At 37.0% G+C, this 16,035-nt stretch overlaps 1 protein-coding gene across 2 annotated transcripts in view; it reads left to right on the top strand.

Moving 5' to 3' along the window:
- mmp11b (matrix metallopeptidase 11b) overlaps positions 1-8,449 on the top strand; it is a 30,153-nt gene extending 21,704 nt beyond the window's left edge. For both annotated transcript variants that reach the window (XM_051878647.1, XM_051878646.1), the window contains exons 4-8: positions 1,333-1,466; positions 2,454-2,692; positions 2,787-2,991; positions 5,209-5,469; positions 6,174-8,449. In XM_051878647.1, coding sequence (XP_051734607.1) covers positions 1,333-1,466; positions 2,454-2,692; positions 2,787-2,991; positions 5,209-5,469; positions 6,174-6,301 — 967 coding nt within the window. In that variant the 3' untranslated portion in view covers positions 6,302-8,449. The remainder of the gene's footprint in view (positions 1-1,332; positions 1,467-2,453; positions 2,693-2,786; positions 2,992-5,208; positions 5,470-6,173) is intronic.
- The last annotated feature ends 7,586 nt before the right edge of the window (positions 8,450-16,035 follow it).

Raw genomic sequence — 16,035 nt, 5'->3', positions numbered from 1 at the left:
AATTCATGTCTTTCTTTCTTTCTTAGTTTCTTTCTTTCCACTTCACTAAATTTAAAGCTTTTAAAACTTTCATATGGCTTTGTCAAGCCAACATAAAAGTTTGTCCCAATGAACTTTACTTTCTAGTCTCTCATGTAATCACCTAATCAGAGTTTCAACCACGTAAAGATGTCAATAAAACAGCTTGTGAACAAAATGCCACCTGATGTTACCTCAGTAAAGTCGGTCCCTGTAAGTTTTAATCATTTAATTTCCTATGGTAGTTCGATAGAAAAAAAGCTTTAGTGAAGAGAGAATAGTAAAGTTGTTTAATATAAGGATATTTTTACTTGACTGTTACTGATGTCTTAATTGTTTAATGTATTTAATATATTTGAAATCTCTAGAGGCCATTTCCACAAAAACTAATTTGACACTATCTTGATAATGATTTGGAGTATAAACAATAATTGTTATTAGAAAACTGAGATTTTTTTTTTTATTTTTTTTTTAATTCAGTGCTTGAAACAGTGCATGATGGAGCAGGTCACATGCTCTGATTTGGCATACAGACAAGTCCCCTAAATGTCTTAATGGGGGGAAAAAATGCTCATTTTTTTTCAACAGGATATTTTGTTTTGTTCAAGCTCTCTTCCTGCAACCCTTCATCTTCTCAGTTTGAAAACTAAATTTCTGATAACTTGGCTTCCTGTTAAAGCACTGATATACAGTTGTTGTGTTTCTGAGATACACACATTTGAATCTCCAATGAGGGATACCACTTTTCTTCAAAGCAGAGTGAAATATCTAGATCCATCTCGCATAAAGGGAAACATCTGGGGATTAATTTATGTAGTGAAGTGTGGAGCTCTAGGCATGTCAATTTCATTTGTTCTAACTCAATCCCTGATTCCATCAATGGGATAGCAGTTGACTGGTTGGTTTTAGCCAGAATAGTAGCCTTCTTTGACCTTTCAGATCTGCCAGATTTAAAGATCTATAATCCTGCAAGGCTTAGTGCGTAATTTAACCTCGACATTTCACAATGGAAAATTTGGGTTTGGTTTATTCAGTACCATTCATCCAAGGTGGAATTTGGCATCCCATTAAAAACAAGGGAATCAGGAAAGTTCCTGGGGTGTGACGGTTACAGTACACTATAATGTGGCACGGCTGCATGGTATTACAGCAATGCCTCTATGCAGGCCATTCTCACCCTCATTTAACTATTCCATATGAAGTGTGCTTATAAAATTCTTGTCAGTGATCAGCTTATTAAGCATGTTGATGAAATAAGAGAGTGAGAATCATTGGTATTGTTCTGTTGCCTGAGAGACTGTGTTTCACATTCAGGTACTGGCATGGAGACAATCTACCCTTTGATGGCCCAGGAGGAATTCTGGCTCATGCCTTCTTTCCCCGAACATACCGGGAGGGAGACATTCACTTTGACTATGATGAGTCTTGGACAGTGGGCAACAGTATGGGTTAGTGAGAATCCTGGACTGAAATAAATAAATAAATACAATTATTTTTCATAGTTGTAAATAAAACAAAGATTATTAGAGTATGTTTTACAAGAAAATACTATTTCAATCTTTCTACTTAAAAATTTCACATTTAATTCAGTGTGTTAATTGATGTTGCTTTGTAATTATTTGTGAAATTTAGCCATTTCGGAGTGAAAATTGTTTCTGCACCATTTGAGACAATACATGACAAAATATAAAAATATATACTTTTTTAACAATTTAGCAGCTTTAGTTAGTCAAGTGCTTATAATTTAGTTAGTCTAGTACTTGCACTGTAAAAAAGAATGGTTGGTTTAAATTAAAAAAAAGTAAGTTACCTGGTTGCCTTAAAATTGAGCTCATTGAAATAAAAAATTTCAATACAATGAAGGCGATTGGTTTAATCAACAGAAACTCAAAGTATTATGATATCTGAACCACATTCATTTAAGTTGATTTGACAAAAGAAAAAATATTGTAATAACAAATCATGAAAATATATTTTTAAATAAGCAATGTCACACGAATGAGCGCTTTTGTTTTCCGAGCATGCTTATATTGATATTAACAGCACAATTGGAATAGCGTTGCTTTATTCAACTATTTAACAAAAGAAAGTTTGAACAACTTACTTGTGCAACGTATTTTTACATTTGAAATATTTCCAGTTACTTTGTCCATTTTTACTGTGCAAAAATTTTTTTTTAAATGATCAAATGAAGTCCAAGCAAAATCAGCATTTGCACATCTCCGAAACACTCTAGTGGTGTTTCGTTCCTGACTGAACCAGTGTTTTTGAATTATTTAAGTAAATAGTTAAAGGACTCGCTCATAAAGCCAGTCACTTGTTTTGCACCTGAATGAATCGGTGGCTTTGAACGAATCAGTTCAGAGAATGGCTCAAGACCCTGTCATAAAGCCAGTCACTTGTTGCTTAAATATTTCTTTCTTTCTTTCTAATAGGTACTGACCTCCTCCAGGTGGCTGCTCATGAGATTGGTCATGTTTTAGGATTGCAACACTCCATGGAACCAGGCGCAGTGATGGCGCCTTTCTACACCTTCTCCTACCCGCTCCAACTGAGTGAAGATGACAAAAGAGGCATACAGTCCCTCTATGGATCCAAACATTCAGATGATAGAAGGAAGAAGGAAGAGAGACCTCCCAAACTCCCAGAGACCAATGAGGTCGAAAGTACAGTGGTGAGTTATATGGCTGATTCTGTCTGATCTTGGGAATCTTGGGATTCCTTCTCATTCTCTTTTTATTTCTTTTTTTTTTTTCTTATCTTCCCAGCCTGATGCTTGCCAGACTGACTTCGATGCTGTATCCATGATACGAGGCGAGCTGTTTTTCTTTAAGTCGAGTTATGTGTGGCGGATCCGTAATGGTAAACTCCAGGCTGGATATCCAGCACTGGCATCCAGGCACTGGAGAGGAATCCCAGGAAAAATTGATGCTGCTTTTGAGGACAAGTCTGGAAATATCTGGTTTTTCCAAGGTAAATTGTCTCAAAATAAATAAGATGTACAAAAGTTTTTTTTTTTTTTTTTACTGTTTTAAAAAAAAAGTCTGACATTTATTTGATTGAAAATACAATAAAAACAGTAATATTCTGAATTATTATTACAATTTCAAATGGCTTCAGCATCATTACTTCAGTCTTCAATGTCACATGATCCTTCAGAAATAATTCTAATATGCTGATTTGCTGCTCAAGAAACAATTACCAATGTTGAAAACAGTTGTGCTGCTTAATATTTATAAACTGTGATGAACAGAACATCCAAAACAACAGCATTTATTTAAAATAGAAATATTTCGTAACACTGTAAATGTCTTTACTCTCACTTATGATCAAATTAACGTCCTTGCTGAATAAAAAAATGTCTTTCAGTGAGTGAGTTAGTGATTGAGTGGAATGAAATGAATGAATGAATTAATGGTAGTGTATCATGAAGAAATTGCTCTAAGCAAAATCGATCTTTTAGCATGAAGCAGTGTCAAATTACTCGTTGCACGTTTGACTACAAGAGAGATCTGGGAATGACCCCAACAAATAATATTTACAAAGAATTGCACAAAAATTTCAATTACGAAGATACCAGGGAAAGAGGCAGACTGAGGTGGGGTTTGAGGAATTTGGCAAGCAATGTGCATATTTGTTTTGGCTGGATTTTCTTCTTGTAAACAGTCATTTTCTGTTGTATTTGTGCATACTACATGAAAATTATCATGTTTACTGCTTTATGGTTATGACAGGAGTTGAAATATAACTTAGATGGACAGGTTTAGTATCATGTAAGCATGTACATTTTTAAGTTTTGTGGCTATACAGTTGAAACAGTGTATATTTTTATGTTTGTTTATCATTTGTTATTAGGGCCCGAGCACCGATGGTATGAGGACCCTATTGGAATTGCTCCGTTTATTATTATTCTTCTCCAAAGTGAATCGCATTTTTGAGGGCCTGAACATGCTCGAAAACTCATGAAACTTTGCACACGCATCAGAAGTGGTGAAAATTTACCTGTTATGGGTTTTAGAATTAGGCGTGGCAAAATGGCTCGATAGCGCCACCTAACGAAGTTCTTGTAACTCGGGTATACAATGTCGGATCTGCCCCAAACTTCACATGTTTTATTAGAGTAGTGACCTGAAGACATCTTAATGACAATATACAGTTACAGTCATAGCGCCACCTGTGGGCAACAGGAAATTACATGTTTTACACTGTGATTAACCCCTCATAGAGATTTAACCAGATCAACATCATATGTTGTCAGTCTAATCTTAGACCTTAGTGATGATAAATATCAAAGATCTTGAGTTTTCGTTGGAGGGTGTGTCCGTGGCAGCCTGACAAAGTCTGATGTTTCGCCATGAAAGAGGAAGCTGTTGTAACTCAGGCATACTGAGTATGTCTGCCTCAAACTTCACATGTGTGATAAGAGTCCTGGCCTAAAGACATCTATATGACAATATTCAGTTAGTCGTAGCGCCACCTGCTGGCAACAGGAAATGGCATGCTTCACACTGTAATTCAATCCCAGGAACTCATTTCAATATGCCACGAAGTACCAAACATGCTAGAAACACGTTAAATCATGCAACACTTGGCTAAGTGCTAATGTATGCGATTAAGGCCACGAAACAGGAAGTTGTTGTAACTCAGGCATACAATGTTCAATCTGCTCCAAACTTCACGTTTGATAATAGTCCTGGCCTGATGACATCTACATTGCAATATTCAGTTATTGTCAAAGTGCCACCTGTTGGCAGTAGGAAGTGTGGCACTTTTAAATGATTTTACCATAATTCTCTTGTATTTACTCGCTTACATGCATGTCGCCCACTTTTCACTGTTTTCCTAAGGCCAGTGGGTGGCGGTGAGCCCGGGTGCAAGGGCCCTTTCATCGCTGCTTGCAGCTTTAATTTTACTTTGTTTTACAATGCCAATTTATTTTATTAATCATGTATTGAACCCCTAACATTCCTTAAATATTGTAAATATAGAAATCCTGCAATTCCAAGCATGCATTTCAACTTATATCACCAGAGGCTTATATATTTATAATCCAGATATCCTTTGTTGCCCTAATTATCCAGTAAAATGAGCAGCCTTAGTCTAGTAAACTAAAACAGGGGTTCATGATGAATGGAAAATTCATCAGCCGCTTTTTAATGTAACCTCCCTCACCCACTATTCTTTCTGCAGGCTCGAGTTACTGGGTGTTTGATGCAGAACGGCAGATCACAGGGCCGGACTCTGTACGCCGACTGGGTCTAGCAGTGAACGACATCCAGGCAGCCCTTATGTGGGGAGAAGAGAAGGCCCAGAAGATCTACTTCTTCAAGAAAGGAAGCTATTGGCGATTCAACCTGAAGGAAAACCGTGTCGACAGCATCCACCCTCGCAGCATGAGTGACTGGAGAGGCATACCGGGTGACATTGACGCTGCTTTCCAGGACCGATTCGGTACGGTTTTCAGAGACATGTACTTTACATGTACAACAATGATGTGATAATGAGAGTAAGGACTAGATGTTACATGACGCGAGCAAACCTCTTCACTCCCGTTTACATGCAGTTTCATTATTCTGATTATTCATTAAGAAGAGTGGTTATTTTTACTGCCTTTACTCACACACCCCAAATGCACAGCATGAATAATGAACTCTCATACAATAGGTGTGTTACTGGTTTTAATCTACAAACGTCTTAATTTGGATGTTTTGACCATCACTATACTTTATTATATTTGTGTCACGCAACGTTGTCAACATGAACTCAGTTTCTTCAGCCAACCCAAAAATGTAATACTTTCTTTACCACTATGTTTACGAATCTGCGCCTTACAACGTCATCCTTGTACGTCACAAGCACATGCACACTTTGGTCAGAGTGGAACAGATGCGATTAAAATGTTTACATGCTTGTTTGTTGCGTTTAATGCCACATATTTTACTATGATTATGAGATTGATTAAACTTTATCTCACGTAAACACAATACTTAGATCAAATTGATTACAGTATTGCCTAAATCTCATTATAAACACATTATTAAGGTGCATGCAATTGAAGTAATTGTTTCTTAAATGTTTTTGAAATTACAAAGGTTAATCTTGATGGAAATGAAAGAGTTTTAAAAGTCATTCTTTGTTTCATTATCTCTCCCCAGGCTTCGCCCACTTCTTGAGAGGGAAGCAGTACTGGAAGTTTGACCCAGTGGAAGTGAGGGTGCTGGAGGGATACCCACGATATATTGGCATGGATTTCTTCGGTTGTTCTGCAGCCCTGTATCGATGAATCATGGGCAAATTCATTGATAATTCATTCATCTTTTTCACACACCTAGTTCAACTTGTACCAAAGTCCCTTTCAAGGAAAGTCTGTTCACTCGGCGGCCATATTTGCAACGCCTCCCGGCAACTATTTTGGGCATCTAAGACCAAGTCCTATCTATTTGAATGGGGGAATCCTGAAATCTCAAAATTTGGCTCACTTTTTGGCGCTTTTCCACTGCATAGGATGGCTCGGTATGGAACGGTACAGCTCGCTTAAATAGTACCACCTCGGTTGAGGTTCCAAGCGAGTCGTACCGATACTAAAGGTGACGTGTAAACACTGCAGATCACTGATTGGTCAGAGAGTCATTGGATTTGAAACGCGAGACACCAAACATGCTAGATTTAAATAGTCAGTAACAGCCACCGCAATATCATTTGTTCGCGAAACAACTTTCTTTAAACGACCGTCGCACGCAACTTGAAAAAAGAAATGGCTGTATCGTGGTCAGATGAGGTGCAGACTCGTTGGTAGAAGAGGAGCGGATCCACGGCAGTAGACGCAGCGCAAATATAACAATCAGTCTATAATCCCACCCACTTTGAAGCGGTACTAAACTGCAGTGGAAAAGAAAACCGAAAGTAAAGCGAGCCGAGCCGTTCCGTTCCGTTTCCACGCAGTGGAAAAACACTATATGGGAATCAGTCTTCTAATGTCAGCTGCAGTGACGCAATGACTGTACCAATCAGCGATTGGCTCTTTTACTTAGAAGGCGGGACGTATACCGCCATATTGCGCATTGCAGTTTCTCCCATTCATAACTAATAGGAGTGAACCGTCTTTCTATATCTATAGTCTTTGCTTGTAGCCTACAGACAGTTTTAAACCAATAAATCTCTAGTTATTCGAGCAGGGTTCTTTTAAATATCAGGTAAAGTGTCAGATATGCGGTCTCCATATCTGACCACTGGATTAAACCCTTTTCTGTGGTTTCAAGCAGATACTGTGTATCTACTCAGTCTGTGACTCAAGATGCTACATCTGCACCACTTAACCATATACTGAAAATGACTGGTGCTTCTCATCTACAACACATTGACTCTCAGCTCTCAGGAAAAACAGGAAATTCTGGCCTTAAAATAATTTTCGTACGTATTGTGTACTTGATTATTTATTATTTGTATTTTTTTGGCAGTATCGATAGTGTTAGGAAAACAGCCATTTTTGGAGCAAAATACCATATTGTGCCATTAGATAAATTATTTTACAAAATTAAAGATTTTAATAGATTAAAAAAAAACAAAAAAAAAACAGTGACATGCTGTTGATTACCACAAAAGATCATTTTGAGCTTAAAAACAAGCATAAACTGCATTAACTGTAATGCACTTACAATGGAAGTCTATGTATGAGGCAAGTAATTCCTAAGGGTTTAATTGTCCTTTTAGTCATGAGAATGTGTGGAAGAACTGGTAATAGACAGCGCGTCACAGGTGCTGTTGCTAGAACGTGTATCAAATTTGGAAGATTCCTTTTAATGCCCTAAATATTTCAAAATAAATGTGCACATATCTTCTTACATTAACAGTTTAAGTTCAGAGGCACTTTTATGCCTCTGAAAATGTAGTAACCAACGTTTACTGGACTTTACTGTACTAGAGCTAGGTGGACATGTTTGTATTTTGTTTGATGAAGCATTGAAGGGCCTGAACTATGCAGAGTAGACCCATGACTGATGCTGCACATTCAGCATTTAGGGTTGTTCACACTGCAGCGATTTAATTCATTTTCAGTGAGAAATGGAAATTTGACAATGGTTGTTGGTGTGAATGCCCAGGTCTGTATTAGACTTATGAAGACGTGTTCTTCAGTAGTGATAATGTATGTTACAGTGCAGGTCACTGGTGCACGTGTTGTGTAATTGCAATCAAACTTTTTTGCATAGTGGGGCTACTGAGGTATATAGTCCTCATGGCCTGGGGTAATGATGGCTTTTGATCTAAGGAAACTGTACACTTCTCATTCACTGTTATTATAATTTTTGACATGTAATCAATTCTTTTTCTTGTTATTGTTTTTAATGATCCATTTACTGTGTAAATATTTTGTAAAAAGAATTGTATTATATTTTCAGCTTCAATAAAAGCCTCTTTGTTTATTGTATTCTAATTCTCTGTTGTCTGGGCTCATTTCAGGGTTCTGCATACAGCTTTTGCTCCTAAATTACTTTCCTTTACAGCAGGTTTGTAATATTATCAGTGCTTGTTTTTTTTTTTTCATCTTCGGTCACTTTTAAATCTAAAAAGTGGATTTTTATGAAACGAACAGACCTTATTTTTCATTTTTTTTATATGAGAATCACATTAAAGTCTTGGAAATGATTCACTATGCCTTCATTACTTTACTACTTATTTTTTTAACCCTTGTACTCAACTCAGTCTTTCATTTTATTGAACTCAATCCATCATAAATAATTCTTTTAAATATTTGAAATACATAAAATATATTTAATTAAAAAAAAATTTTATTTCTAATTTTTTGACAGATCTAAATCTAATTTTACTCCAAAAATGCTTTAAATGTCATTTCCACCACAGAATGTTATCAGACGCAATACATTACATGAAATGTGATGAAAAATTGCATTGTATTTGAAGTAAAAATAGCCAAAAGTTATAGAACCACTCTCATATGAAAGAAGTGAGTACATCCCACCCTCTCTGGTCTGGTTGTAATAAGTTTTATCAGAGGTTTTGGGCTGGAAATGGAAGACGGCTGTTTCGCAGACCCTCCTGCCGAGACAATTCCAGAATCCTGCTGTCTTGGCTTGTTTTCACACTGTAATTCCCCTTTCCCCTGCTTCTATCACACAGAGCAAATCTGTAACACAATGACATTGTAACATGGTGACATCATCATTTCAGTTCCGTTTTATGTGAAGCATCTGTTGGCGCCATCCTTCGCCAAGTTAACACGTTTTGTAGGGTTTCACTTTAGTGACTACAGATGTCGGGCTGCTTTGGACAAAACGCAAACCCAGATCCTTGCGTTATCAAGGATTTGAAACAGAATCTGTTCATAATCGTGCTTACTGAATGGGCTGACCAGAGTCATAAGAGTGGCTTTGTGTTTTTTTCACCGTAGAAAGCCACTTCTCTGACCTTTTGTAGAAAGTCTTGCACCAAATCTGATTATCGGGATCTTTAACAGTCAAAACATTTCAGAAGCATTTTTGTGTTCCATGCTTTTCATTTGAGAGCCTCGAGAGTTGGTGATTTTTGCACATTAACACCACTCATGTTTTCCTATCGATTTTGCATTATTAATGAAGTAGCATTTTCTTGTTCAGTAGTGACTGAGGCCAGACATCTTAAAGTGCTGTTATGCACATACACATGTACTTCTTCTAAGAGTATGTTGTAAAACATATGTCTGCATTTTGAACTTTAAGGATGTTTGCCTTCAGGATAAAACAAGTCTGCACGGGTCTAACCACAAGCATGCACACACCTCTGACCTGATCAACCCCAGCAATATTTCTCTCATTAAATTAAAAAGCAGATTGTTTGTGTGTCAACATATTTCCTATAAATCACAGATAACATTGCAACTGAAAAACATGATTGCTGCAGAATCACGACTGATCCTAATTCTGATCAGTCTAATAGAGTGAACAAAGAGTCTGATTTCCTGTCATGCACTGACAACATCTCCTGATAGCTGATCTTAATAACACTGGAATGTACAATTTGTTGTTTGAGTAAAGACAAACAAGTAATAGACCTTATTCACAGCAGTTTTTGGATTGTTCTGCTTGCGAAACACTGCAAAAATATATTTCCAAGAAATTTCAGTAGACAAAAAACTCCTGAAAAAAAAGAGCTGTGGAAAATTATAAAGTGATCTATGAGCTTTATACAGCTTTTTAGCGGATGCCATTGAAAACAGCCTCGTTTTCATACCTGTCATGACGTTGCTCTGAATTAACTACACATAATGCACAACAAATCTCAAGGGCATTGGAAATCTACTGTATTTATTTCCATTACTTTTTATAGAACCACCAATTGCATGTGCTGCTGTGATAGATTGACAAAGGGTTATGGGAATGCATAATCTATCACAGGCATCGGCTAACGAGGGCTTTCTGGGTTGATTGAACTGCTTCCAGTTTCCATACACATTAAAGACACATAATCTCACATTTCAAAGAATGCTTTGGAAACTGAAGCAATTGGTCCTTTCTGCATGCTGTAGCCTAACAGATTTTGGCCCAGCCGATTAACTAATGCATATCTAGAATTGGCTAATGAGACAGGATACAACAGAACATTTAAACATTAATGAAATGAATACTGAAACAGACAACTTTTTTTAAAAAGCATACCAATATAAATGCTTTTATTAACAAAGTATAAAACGGGTGGAGCACTTTCAGATAATTAACCTAATTAACGCAGGAGGAGCACATTCAGTTAATCAACTCAATTAAGATATATACAGAGGCTTACCTCTGTTCCATGACAGCTCTTCCCGTCCGATGAAGAATCTTTTGTCCTCGAGGAATCTTTGCCGCAATCCTCTGGCCTAAGAAGTGATTCTCCTCCGTTGGTCCCTCTGCGTTATCTCGCGGGCGTCAGCGCAAAACGGGTCCCCGCACGCTGAGATGCTGAGGCCTACCCTCGCCACCATGGGGAAAAACATCCGCATCCTTCCGTGTTTTTCATTCCTGCCATAAAGAAATGGACAGCAAGGCTCGTTGAGCTCTAAACTCGCGTCTCGGGTTTAGCTCGGGTTTTTAGTTTTAATTTTTTAATAGACTTATAACCTTTTTGGCATTTATAATTTGACTAACTTAGAACCTTTGGTCAGAACCTTACGTTAATTACGTTATTAATTTAATTGTCTAATGTTTTGTTAAATTAAGATGAAAAGAAAATCAAACATATTCTAACTTGTACTATTAGCAGCACTGTTTTTAATATTAAAATGTACAATCTTCTAGACTAGGATGCAGTCTTTATGTAGCCTACATTAAAGGATTAGTTCAGTTTCATATAAAATTTTCCTGATAATTTACTCACTCCCATGTCATCCAAGAAGTTCATGTCTTTCTTTCTTCAGTCGAAAAGAAATTAAGGTTTTTGATAAACATTCCAGGATTATTCTCCTTATAGTGGACTTCAATGGCCTCCAAACGGTTGAAGATTGAACAGTTTTAGTGCAGCTTCAAAGGGCTTTAAACGATCCCAGACGATGAATAAGGGTCTTATCTAGCGAAACGATCGGTCATTTTCGAAAAAAAATGTATATGCTTTATATAAATAAATGATCGCCTTCTAAGTAGTTCCGCCGAAACCGTACTTTCGTATTCTTCAAAAGGCTTACGCTGTAGGACACGCCTTCCCTATTCTACTTACGAAAAAAATGTAACTGGTGCTGCGTTCGTTCCGTAAGTAGAATAGGGAAGGCGTAGGACATACAGCGTAAGCTTTCTGAAGAATACGAAAGTACGGTTTTGGCGGAAGCACTTGGAAGGCGATCATTTGTTTATATAAAGCATATACATTTACTTGCATTGTAAACCAGGATTCTGAAATGTTTTCTTATTTTAAAGCCGTGGTGTTACACATTCAGTGTGCGAAGTTCTGCAAAACACTTCAGGTATGCCCTTCTAGAGCCCCTTGTTTTGCATCCCTAGGGGGTATTCTAGAAAGCAGGTTATGTGGCATACCATGTATGTTTTTAAGAGGGGGGGGTTTTTTTTTTTTTTTTTTTTTTTTTTTTTTTTTTTTTTTAGGCCTATTTTAAACTTTGTCATGTAAGTGTGTGTCCAGTAGGGGTCACTCTTGGATAATTGGTTAGGTGGGAACCTTCCTTCAGGTAACAGGTGTTGCTGGAGGGAAGGTGCACACAGTTTTTTTTTTTTTTTTTTTTTTTTTTTTTGAATGGGTTTTTGTTAAATCACCTGAAATAAGGTCTCTAAATAGCCTCTAAATATTTTCACGTTTTGATCTATGACATAAAACACACCAGTTATAACCGGCTTGTGTTTGTGTGTTTGTTTTTTTTTTTTTTTTTTTTTTTTTTTTTTTTTTTTTAAATAAGCCTTTTATTGTGTCTTAAAAATGGCGGTTGTTAACAAATTGCTAAAAGGGACTACTTCCTTTGGCGGGGACTTTAGACATCATCATGACAAACAGGACAATTGGACAGCATTTCTCATGAAAAAGTGGATAAGTATTAATACACAGCGCAGATCATAATCAGAGAGCATGTTTTTAAATAAAGTTGTTTTTTAAATAAAGTTTGAGGAAGCTTGGTGGTGGTGACGTTGATCCGCGACCATGGTGTGCTGTATAGCCTACTGTTAGCTTTTTATATCTGACGACTTTATTTAGGCTTCAAAATGTATAAATGTTGTGTTAACTTGTAAAGATTATCTTGATAGACAAAACGTGTAAGTGTCATAACCCTTTGTAACACAGAGCTTATTTTTTGTGAATTATTTTTTTTTTTTTTCCAAAAGTCTATGGGGAAAAATGCAACCCGTGCGCCGCTAACTTCCGGGTTGGCCTACAAAAACACGTCATCCCTGAGGTACTCTATTTCACTACTACTACAAATTTTGTCCAAAATCTGATCAGACTATCTTTGGATCGAACCTCACAGAAATGACTTCAACAGATTTTTGATATTCACTACCATTATTGAGAAATAGCTTAGCATGCTAACCAGTAATTCTTTCTAATGTAGTTCTTCAACTATCAGTTTAGCCATCAGCAACATTAGCGGTTAAGTTAGTTTAGCATGCTAATCGATTAACATGTTAAGTAATGCTTTTGTATGCTCATTCTTGCCTTGGAAGCTCTTCTCAGCAGCCTGGTGAATGTGTATCAGCTGAGTGGTGCACTGTGATGTATGGAAGCTTGCTTCCACAAAATAAAAAAGGTAATTGCGACTTTTTATCTCACAATTCTGACTTTCTTTTCTCGCAATTGCTAGATTATATCTCACAATTCTGACTATAAAGTCAGAATTGCAAGATATAAACTCACAATTCAGAGAAAAGTCAGAATTGTGAGATATATAATCTAGCAATTGCGAGGGGAAAAAAAGGTCAGCATTGCGAGTTTATTATTATTCTTCCGCTTCTTCTTCTCCCAAATGAATCGCATTTTTGAGGGCCTAAACATGCTCGAAAACTCATGAAACTTTGTACACGCGTCAGAAGTGGTGAAAATTTACGTCTGTTATGGGTCTCAGAATTAGGCGTGGCAAAATAGCGCCACCTACAATATTTCAATAAAGTGCCCCTTGCACCACGTTTCACATACAGGTATGAAATTCAGTAGACACATGTAATAGCCCAATCCCTACAAAAAAGTCTCCTGGTGGAAAGTCTGAAAACCAACAGGAAGTCATATTTTGAATTTTCTCTGCAAAATTTGTGCACTTTTTCCCATTTCCAGACATTGTACTTTAACAATCTCCTCTTAGAGCTTTAATCAGATCAACATCATATTTGGTCAGTCTAATCTAAAGGCCTTAGCGATGTTAAATTGCGAAGATCTTGAGTTTTCGCTGAAGGGTGTGTCCGTGGCGGCCTGACAAAGTCTGATGTTTTGCCATGAAAGAGAAAGCTGTTGTAACTCGGGCATACAATGTCCGATCTGCCCCAAACTTCACATGTGTGATAAGAGTCCTGGCCTGAAGACATCTATATGCCAATATTCAGTTAGTCATAGCGCCACCTGCTGGCAACAGAAAATGGCAATCCTTACACTGTAATTCACTCCCAGAAAACACATTTCAATATGCCACAAAGTACCAAACACACTAGAAACATGTTAAATCATGCAACACTTGGCTAAGTGCTAATGTATGCGATTAACGCCATCAAACAGGAAGTTGTTGTAACTCAGGCATACAAAGTCCGATCTGCTCCAAACTTCACATGTTTGATAATAGTCCTGGCCTGAAGTCATCTACATGGCAATATTCAGTAACAGTCAAAGCGCCACCTGCTGGCAGCAGGAAGTCTGGCACTTTGAAATGACTTGGCCATAATTCTCCTGTATTTACTCGCTTACATGCATGTCGCCCACTGTTCACTGTTTTCCTAAGGCTGCCGGGTGGCAGTGAGCCCAGGTGCGAGGGCCCTTTCATTGCTGCTTGCAGCTTTAATTATTATTATTATTATTATTATTGTTATTGTTTGTTGTTGTTGCTGTTGTTGTACTTTTAATGATGTTTTATTAACAAAGTTCGGGAAGAACAGGTGCAGATAATTAACCTAATCAGCTCAGGTGGAGAGCATTCAGTTAATCAATGCAAACCAATGACAAGAGGTATAAATACAGCAGACTTACTCTGTTCATCTGACAGTTCATCAGCATCCCTCCTCCACCCCATCTCCTCACCATTACTACGCACAGACTGACAGTGTGTCTGGACAAGTTCAGAAATAAAGAATGAGACGAACGATGAAAAGACCTAGATTAAAGGACCGGAACTCAAAAAACTATATCATTTATAGAAGACATGATATGTAAATAAGTGTAATGTTATTAAAGATTACAGAGGTATTTGTATTTAAATAAAAGTGCCCCCCTTCCACAAAATTCCCCCAATTCCTAAGGTAGTGTCCTCACAATGAATATATAAGATTTGCATACAGTATACATGCGGCAGACTTTAATGCATATATATACAGATTACAGAACTTATTTTGAAGTTTATTACACTATCCCCCGGTTTCACAGACAAGGTTTGAGCAGTTTTAACTGATAGGAACTTGCACTGACATATCTTAAAATATGTCAGTGCCATTGTTTTGTCTCAAGATGAACACCAGTAATGTTTTTTTCTAGGGTATGTTCGTAAAATATCCTAATTGAAATAAGGTTTAATCCTGGCTTAGCCTAAGCCCTGTCTGTGAAACCGGGCCTATATTTAACAAATCATTGTGAATGCTTACAAAAATTAATGCTCATCAAAGCAAAAAAAAAAAAAAAACTGCATTGCAAGATCAAAATTCTATTACAGAAAATTACAGAAATTGGTAAAATCAGGAGTTGAGATACTTTTTTGCACTGCAAACCTGAGAGAAAGTTTATAAAACTTCAATAACTGAAACCTAAAACCATTTTCTTTATGTGCAGGAATGTTGTCCTTGTCTCTCATGGACTGGTTTTCCGATAGTTCCTCAAATGCATGGTGACGTTGCTGGGAAGTCCCTGTTTCATTAATTCTTCCTGGAGCTGAAATGTGATTTGTTATGCATTACCCTTCAAAATATTCTTGTTGTATATATTTTTTTACTTTTCTTTTCTTTTTTTTCTTTTTTTTTAATGTGCACTATGTAACTTTTTTGTTTTGTTTTGTTTAAAATTAACAAAATTTAAATTGGGTTCCTCAGATCCAGTCCTGGAGGGCCTCTGCCCTGTATAGTTTATCTCACACCCTGATCAAACTCACCTACCTGTACTCTGTAGACCTTGATTAGCTGGTTTAGGTGTGTTTGATTAGGGTTTGCGCTACAGCTCTCTAGGGCCAGATTTAAGGGACCCTGATTTAGATAATGACTTAATACATCAATACTTCTTCCAAAACATGTTTTTTTTCTTACCCTGATGCACTATGGGAAGCCTATTATAAGTGTTTATATTTTAGACTTAGCAGGATGGGGAGTAAAGCAACAAATGACTATCAAAAAGAAAAAAAATAACTGCAATGTTTACAATTAAGATTTT

Source organism: Ctenopharyngodon idella, chromosome 21 (assembly GCF_019924925.1).
Source record: "Ctenopharyngodon idella isolate HZGC_01 chromosome 21, HZGC01, whole genome shotgun sequence".
NCBI lineage: Eukaryota > Metazoa > Chordata > Actinopteri > Cypriniformes > Xenocyprididae > Ctenopharyngodon > Ctenopharyngodon idella.
The sequence above is the reverse complement of the archived record's forward strand: the minus strand, read 5'-3'. Positions and strand labels throughout refer to the sequence as shown.